General features: G+C 33.2%; 1 protein-coding gene across 1 annotated transcript; it reads left to right on the forward strand.

Annotated features, from left to right (window-relative positions):
• Positions 1 to 3,271: 3,271 nt before the first annotated feature.
• Positions 3,272 to 8,852, forward strand: LOC126845442 (uncharacterized). Its single transcript, XM_050584096.1, has 2 exons — positions 3,272 to 3,491; positions 8,218 to 8,852. The coding sequence occupies exons 1-2, from the start codon at positions 3,272 to 3,274 to the stop codon at positions 8,850 to 8,852; spliced, it is 855 nt and encodes a 284-aa protein (XP_050440053.1).
• Positions 8,853 to 9,161: the final 309 nt, after the last annotated feature.

Below are 9,161 nucleotides of genomic sequence, written 5' to 3' on the forward strand. Positions count from 1 at the left end.
TTGTGTTTATTTTGATATCTATCATAATGCATTGGCAAATGTCGATTTTAATACTAGTTTGGGTTGCTTTATTTTGTTCTACACGTTGTGTCGGTAAGATGAGCGAAACACAAAAATTTGAACTTGCTTATAAGTTAAACATGTTGGTGCATCATTCGGGATGGCGATACATGGACGACGTTAAAATCTCAAAGAAATTTCGCAGTGATTTCACGAATCCTATTTCCATAATACTTGAAGCCATATCGTTGAACCGGAATCCGATCGACGAATTCAACGTCCTGGAAAGACATAAGGAAATCACGACGGTGCTCAGTTGTAAGTACAGCGAGATTATTTTTAATTCGAAGCTTCTCATAAATAATTTTATATGGGTTTGCCAAAACGAAAAAACTGCGTCCGACTCGTTTCAAAAGTATTACGATTGTTTTAATTTGCTGTTGATCAAACTCCACAGCATGTCATCGAGGTTTAAATGCATGGCGGATGCGTTGAGCTTTATTTCCTCGCTAGTTCCACAATCAAACTCTAAGCATGTTGTAATGGACGTCGTGGAAGAACTGACCGAGTATACATTAACTTTAGGACCGACAACCTCGACCAAATTGTCCGAACAAGGTACCAGCGTGGACGTGGTTAATCTCGAAATAAAAAACATCAACAAATATTTCTTGGAAGTATATAACAAGAAAATTACTGGGTTTATCTACAATTATTGCAACTTTCCGAAAAACCGAAAATGGAGTGCATACAAATTTAGGAATGATTTCATTAAGGCAAGGAGCACCCATCTTATACCTCTGGAAACTACTGTATTGCAATATGTCGTAGACGAAATCGATTCCTGTGGTAATGAGATCATTGGCAAATGGTTCAATGATTTGGGCTTTAAATACGGCGTGGAGGGAAAAATTGAAATCGGGACTAATTAAAATATTATTATTAGTACTAAAATAAGAAATAGCAATGTAGATTAATCGTCGTCTTATTATGTATGCCCGACTTATATAGACTTTTTTGTTTAAACAGTTATGTATTTACAATTAGATATTTAACCAAATGTATCAACATAGACGTACACGTAGACTAAAATAAATTAAGTAAACAGTAACGAAATTTCAAAAAAAATCACGTCACACGTTTTTGGGAAATATTAATAAACACAACAAAGTTTTTTATTTCTAAGATAATATCCACTGTTAAAAAAATATTTTTTTATGGATATAATAAATCATTATGCATCTAGTACTTATTTTTTCCCTTCTTCTTCTTTAATCACATGTACTTATTTTGAAATGGTTTTTGACATTTGTATGTCTATGCTATGGCACACACACACGGAAAAACGACACCGCTTATCATAACTAAAAAACCGACACCGGTTATCATAACGAAAAATAACAGCTGATTTATCTGATAAGAGAGACAAGAGATAAGGGAAGGTGATATGGGGTGAGAGATAGGTTTGAGGGATAGGGGGTGAGAGTTAGGGGATAAGAGATAGGGGTACACATGAGGGTTGGGGTTGGGGGTCGGAATGTGGTGGGGGCAAATATGTTATATTCACTACGTTCAAAATAGAAATGAATAGTTAATTCAATAATTTAAGTGGCCAAATTCTTCATGAATTGTTTTGGACCAGATATTATAAAAAGACTAAAATATTAGCCAGAAACTTGATAAATTTACTAGCCACCTTAGATACATAAAAATGTATCCCGTGGTGTTGCGGACTCGTACGCAAGCTGTTAAAATATAATATGTAATACCTTTGTGAAAACCTTTAATAGAACCTAGCAAACCATTCTTTTTTTTTTTTTTATTTAATATACCAGTGATAATTTAAACAAACAAACAATTGTTTTGTTTAACTTTTTAAGACCTACTTCAGAGACTAATGCTCCTTTATTATGCCCTTAAATCTACTAAAAATGTATACATTTTATAAATTTTTTATTTGTTCGTTTTGTTTGTTATGTTTGTATTGCTTGTTTTATTAGTGATAATAACTTTTAAAGACCAACTTCCGAGACTAATGCTCCTTTATTATGCCCTATAATGTACTAAAAATGTTTACATTTTATAAATTTTTTATTTGTTTGTTATGTTTGAATTGCTTGTTTGTTTTATTAGTGATAATAACTTTTAAAGACCAACTTCAGAGACTAATGCTCCTTTTTATGCCCTATAACCTACTAAAAAAGTATTATATTTATTAATATTTAATTTAATTGTTTTTTTTGTTTTGTTCGTTTTATTATTTTTTTTGTTTTAATAGTGACAATAGTGATATTAGCGCGAAAATCTACTAAAATTTTATTAATTTTGAATTTGTTTTATTATTTTATTTGTTATATTTGTTTGTTATGTTGGATTTGTTAGTTTAGTTTTATTTGTTTTGTTTGTTAGTCAGTAAAAACTAAATAACTTGAGATCAAGTTTCCTAACGTTGTTTGGGAACATAATAAAAAAAAATATTTAATTTCTTATTAAGCCCTTCGAGATATTGAGTGGTGCTCGATAAAATAATCATTCTTATATACAGGTTGTTCAAAAAGTTCGAAAACGAGCAATTTTTAGATATTCAATATACATAATACGTCATACAAAATTTTAATTAATGTTTATGTGTCAAGCAGGTCCCTAGTTTATTGCCTTATTCCTAGAAGGCTAATACTAGGAATAAGTGAGACATAGGATAGTTTTTTAATTAGTGGGTTGGAATGGGAGTGTTTTAGAATTCTTATTTTCCAACGGTTTGCCTATAAATTAATCATATTGAGATAGTTTTGGAGTAGTATAATAGGTAAAACTTAAATTCAATTTAAAATGTATACACAATACAATTGTACAGAAATTGAAATGTTGAAAATTGTTATAAAAAAAAGTAATATTGGAAGATCTTCTAAAATATTAGCTAGTAAGACAGCTAGTTAAGTTGCCGTAAAGAAGTATATATATTCTCAGTTCATCTGAACTAAATTACTTTTTTTTTATAATAATGTTTGACATCAATAAATTACAATGGCGTTTTAATTAAACAACAAGCCAGTCGTTGCGTGTAGATCATTTCTAGCATGTGTTTCAATAAATAAATTAATTAAAAGGAATTTTAAGTAAATTTTAAAAATCTGTATTTTTTAGTTGAAATTTTTCATCGAATACTGTTCATACTGTTTTTTTTAACGCGATCATAATGCATTTTCAAACGATGATTTCATTACTAGTTTGGGTTGCTTTACTTTATTCTATGCACATTGTGTCGGCTACGATGAACGAAGAACAACAATCTGAACTCGCTAATAAATTAAACATGTTGGTGCAACATTCGGGATGGCGGTACATGGACGACGTTAAAATCGCAGTAACATATCGAGGTGAAATCATAAATCCCATTTCTGAAATACTCGAAGCAATATCTTTAAAACGGAAGCCAGTTGACGAATTCAACGTCCTGGATCGACACGAGGAGATTTGGACTGTGCTCAGTTGTAAGTACGGCGAGATTATTTTTAATTCGAAGCTTTTCATAAATGATTTCATATGGGTTTGCCAAAACGAAAAAACTGCGTCCGACTCGTTTCAAAAGTATTACGATTGTTTTAATTTGCTGTTGATCAAACTCCACAGCATGTCACCGAGGTTCAAATGCATGATGGACGCGTTGAGCTTTTTTTCCTCACTAGATCCACAATCAAGCTCTAAGCGTATTGTAATGGACACCGTGAACCAATTGACCGAGTATACATTAACATTAGGACCGACAATTTCGACAAAATTGTCCGAACAAGGCACCAGCGTGGACGTAGTTGATCTCGAAATAAAAAACATTAGCAAATATTTCTCGAATGTATATAACAAGAACATACCTGCATTTATCTACAATTATTGCGACTTTCCGAAAAACAAACAATGGCGTATAAACGAATTTATAAATAATTTTTCGAAGGCAAAGAGCTACCAGCTTATACCGCCGGAAACTACTATGTTGCAATATGCCGTAGACGAAATTGATTCTTACGGTAATGAGATTATTGGCAAATGGTTTAACGATTTGGGATTCTCATACGGTGTGGAGGGAAAAATTAAAATCGGGACTAATTAAAATATTATTATTAGTAACAAAATATGAAATAACAGCGTAGAATAATCATCATCTTATTATGTATATCCGACTCCTATAGACTTTTTTGTTTAAACAGTTATGTACTTACAACTTCATATCAAACCAATTGTGTCAACGTGGCTTTTTATTTTACAACCTGTAACGTGTACTCGTAGCCTAAAATATTTTAAGTAAACAGTAATGAAATATAAAAAAACACTTCAGACGTTTTTGGGAAATAATTATAAAAAGTTTTGTATTTCTGAAATAATATTCGCTGTTAAAAAAATTTGTTTGTTTTAATTAACGAATAATTACACATCAATAAAAAACATAATTTAATGTCAATAAGCATTAAATTAATTGTACTATTATTATAATATGTATATTATTAGACTATTTTTTACTGCTTAGTTCTATTTTATAACCTTTGTCATATATAATATGCAATACTCAAATATTCAGAGTTGAAAACTTACAGCAGCTGATAAAGAAACTATATTATGCCTAATTCGTAATACTTTTAGCTACGATGCGGAGCAGCGATGCTATTGGTTAACAATGATGTGGGGTTCTCTTTGTCTGTATACACTGTAATTTTTCAATACTAAACCAATTCCTTCGAATAATACATAACTCTAGAAATCATAATTTTCATCTAAGAGGTACCTGGGAGGGAGGGGGGTTAAAAGTTAAAAAAAAAACCTTACTATTTAAATTTTGAAATTTTACTGGCTATAATTTTGAGAAAAAGAGTCGGATCGAGTTGTTGATAAGTTTATTAGGAATTTTTATTTGGTATGATTTTTAACATCATTAACGGTTTACCAGATATGAGAAACATAAAAATCAGTGTTATTTTGTTCTATTGGCATCATCGTGTACCCGAGCGCCATGTTCTCACACACTCTTATTGGCTACGAAATAAAATCATTTGATACAATAGATGATATATTGTTTCACGTATTATTTTTAAATATCGTTTGCAAAAGCACTTGTTTTTATTCTGGTTGTAACTTGTATTAAAGAGTAAAACGTTTACTACGTAGTTTGATGTTTACATTATCAGTTTTTATTAATCATTAAAAACCAATTTGTCGTCATTACATAGTGAATATGGATTATATTAAGTCGCAGTTGATATAAAGTCGATTTCAACTGAACTCCTAATTTTGTGGATGGAATGAATTTAATGTAAATAACTAAAAATTGACAGATATTTCGTGAGAAATGATAACATGAGTTGATGATACTGTAATAGTTCTAATTTTCATATTTCCAGACCTAATAATCTTCCATCGTGACCATATTGTAAATTAGGTATGTTGATAATATTATGACATTCAAAAAGTGATTACTGATAAAAGTTTAATCCAAAACTATTTGACTTTTTTTTTGCAAAAGCGAAACTATAATAGTATTGTTAATTGATTATCGGTGTTTTTATGTTCGTCTAAGTTACTTTAAGAAGTGAACAATTATTATTTTGATAAGTTACTTGCTATTTAGTATTTACTAGCTTCAGTATTGCTGATTTAATTAAATTTATATTATTATTTGTTTATATTTATACTTATGGCACCCTATGACAAAACAAAGTGGGTGTTAGAAACATCTGACATGTTTTATATAATGTAAGCAAATTATAGGTTAGGGAATAATACAAAACAAAGTTTTTTATTATTATGCATGGCATTACAGTAACCTGTTGTTTATTCTTAAATGTAAAATTTAATTTTCCATTTATTATTTTTTTAAATATCAGTATACTTTTTTTAAAGTAGGTATTTATGTGAATTTATATTGACATGTTGATGTTGGTAATTGTGAATATGTGTGTTTATTTCAAGAAAATTGTATTAATCTAATATAATATGTGTTTTGTAAATAGCTTCTCATGTTTTTATTATTGAAACACATATTTCAAGTATTTCTTCTTATCAAAATTCTGCTTTACTAAAGAAAATCTGTTAGTTATGCTGTTAGTAATTATGTGGATCTTTTTTTTTTTGTGTACCCATCAAATGATAACTACTAAACTATAATTTTATTTGAAAAGTGCTATATCTTTTCAGTTCAGATGGTGGATGACTTTTTTTAAAATAATGTTTGACAAGTATAAATTATAAGTGCGTTTGTATTAAAAAACAAGCAAGTAGTTGCGTGTAAATCATTTCTGGCATGTGTTTCAAAAAATAATTAAATTATAACAAATTTTAAGTAAATTGGTGAGCTCTATATTCTTTAGCTGAAATATTTTATCTGTGCTACTGTGTTTATTTTTGAACCAATTGAACCGTGAACCAATTGACCGAGTATACATTAACATTAGGAACGACAATTTCGACAAAATTGTCCGAACAAGGTACCAGCGTGGACGTGGTTGATCTCGAAATAAAAACCATCAGCAAATATTTCTCGCAAGTATATAACAAGAAAATAACTGGGTTTAACTACAACTATTGCAACTTTCCGAAAAATAAAAAATGGCGTTCAAACATATTGAGGAATAATTTTATCGAAGGCAAAGAGCAATCAGCTTATACCGCCGGAAACTACCATGTTGCAATATGTCGTAGACGAAATCGATTCCTACTGTCTACGCCACCCGTTTCTTTTCCATTATCCATTATTACTATTATTTTCGTTATCTAATCTAAAATTGTATCCCCGACGTTTCGGCGATAATAAAGCGGCGGTTTCCGTCACCGAACACAAGTCCTCCCTGGCAAAGTTCGACACAGAACACGAGTCCGTCACTTTATTATCGCCGAAAGGTTGGGTATAAGAAGCTGAATGACCGACGGTCAATCATCCAGTCGTATACTTGCCTTGTAGTAAGACCCACCCGCGGCAGACTTGCGCTTGGCAGTAAACTGACTTCTCCCATTGTCTCCGGGAGCTCGTTGTGCGGTTGGTGCGTCGACCAGTGGTGTAATAGTCGGAGTGATTCTGGCATTATATCGGTCGTCGCACACGTCGCATCCTATGGGGTAATAGTCAGAGTCATTCCGGCATTACACCGGTTGTCCGACTGTCCGACGCAGCTCTCCCATCGTCCCGTCAGTACGACCAACGTCGCGTTTATTTTATTTGTCGTTATTATTTACGTGTCTTTTTTTTTTTTATGTCTTAAATCAACTTTTATGCATTGTCATTCATCGTTCATGTTAATAAAACATTTTCTGTCACTGCAACAACTGGAGCGTTATTAAAACCTACCTAGTTACTAACATACACTATCACCTACAATCTTAAACATTTGGTCCTTCGGGCCGGATACAACAGAACAAACCAAGACCTTACCAGAAATCTACCGTCTTCTACATACAGTCCACTCAACTTGCATCGCTTCAACAAGTAATGCCATGAAACCATCCTTCAAAAACCCCAGTTCAAGAACTAACCATCGTCAATCGACCAGAGTTCTAACTACAACGGTGGCACAGACGCCCAGCACCAAATGTGCATTATGCAAAGCGGTCCATTCAATACGTCAATGCCCAACGTTTCTTAAGGACTCTCCTACTGAACGGTTTCAAGTAACAAAGTCGTTAAATCTCTGCATAAATTGTTTAGGCGCTGGTCACTCGTCAACATCATGTCCCTCAAAAAACACGTGTAAAAAAACGTGTGTCGGAAACATCATCACTCACTACTTCATTTTCACGAAAAGACGCCATCAAGTGACGATACTGTTCCACCAACCTCAATGGTAGCGACACATCCTCGACCACGATCTGTTCTACTATCAACCTTACTGGTCAATATCTCGTCGATAAACAAGGAAACCTATACTTTCTGAGCACTATTGGACACCGGATCCCAGGTCAGCTTTATAACAAAAAATTGTGCTGATCGCCTGTCACTAACTCAACGCCGCTGTTCGTCTAAGGTAAACACTTTCTCCGGGATGTCAGTAAACGCAGTGTCTGGCATAACATCAATCGAGCTGGTACCAGTGGGTAAAACTGAGCCCCGCATCTCGCTCGATGTCATTGTGGTTAACAAAATTACCGATGCAACACGGCAGTCAAGTCTTTCGTTCACTTCATAGTCCCACATCAGCAACTTGGAATTAGCAGATCCGAAATTTCATCTTTCTGGTCCAGTTGACATCTTATTAGGAGGTGATGTCGCACCAACCATACTGACTGGCACCCGCGTCGCAGGGCATCCATCAGAACCAACAGCCTTTGGTACCATATTTGGATGGATTTTGATGGGACCAATATCACAAACATCCATCAAACCAGCTACCTCATTGTTAGTGACCACAACCGAAACACTAGAACAATCGCTAACACGGTTTTGGGAGATGGAGGAGGCACCAAAGGTACACCACCTTAGTCCTGAAGAAGTTCAGGCGGAAACCATCTTTACATCTTCAATACAACGCCTAGCCTCTGGACGGTTCAGTGTTGCCATACCATTCAAACATCCCCGTCCATTACTTGGAGATTCCAAATGTGGAGCGCTTAGAAGATTTCATGCTCTCGATCGGCGTCTGTCTCAAGATTCAAATCTGGGCAGTCAATACGCAGATTTTATGCGAGATTACTTAGAAAGTAAACACATGGAAGTGGTTCCTGCAAGCAATAAAATTACTCCGTATTGCTATTATATACCGCATCATTGTATCCTTCGTCCGGAAAGTCAAACTACAAAACTTCGTGTAGTTTTCGACGCCTCAGCTCGAACTACCACTGGGCAGTCATTGAATTCCAGCGAGTATTATCATTCATGACTTTTAAATACTATTAAAATATATCTTAATTTGAATATAGTAATAAAATAATGAAATACTTTATACGAATTTAGAGCTACAAAATTATAAGCTAAAAAATTAAAATTAGGACGAAAAAGCTACTAAATAAATATTTCTTATAAATTTCAACTCGATCCGACTGTTTTTCTCGAAGCTATAGCCAGTAAAAGTTCTAACTTAAAAACTCGTACGGTTTTTTTTTTTGTTTTTTCAACTTTCGCCTGTGAAGAGTTAAACTTTTTCAACTTTTACCCTAAGAATTGAGAACTGATAACAAATTCGTAATCA

The sequence above is a fragment of the Adelges cooleyi genome, unplaced genomic scaffold, assembly GCF_023614345.1.
Source record: "Adelges cooleyi isolate 19-005CV unplaced genomic scaffold, UGA_ACOO_1.1 ACOO_flye_CR_arks_rails_tigmint_CR_PRNA_784, whole genome shotgun sequence".
NCBI lineage: Eukaryota > Metazoa > Arthropoda > Insecta > Hemiptera > Adelgidae > Adelges > Adelges cooleyi.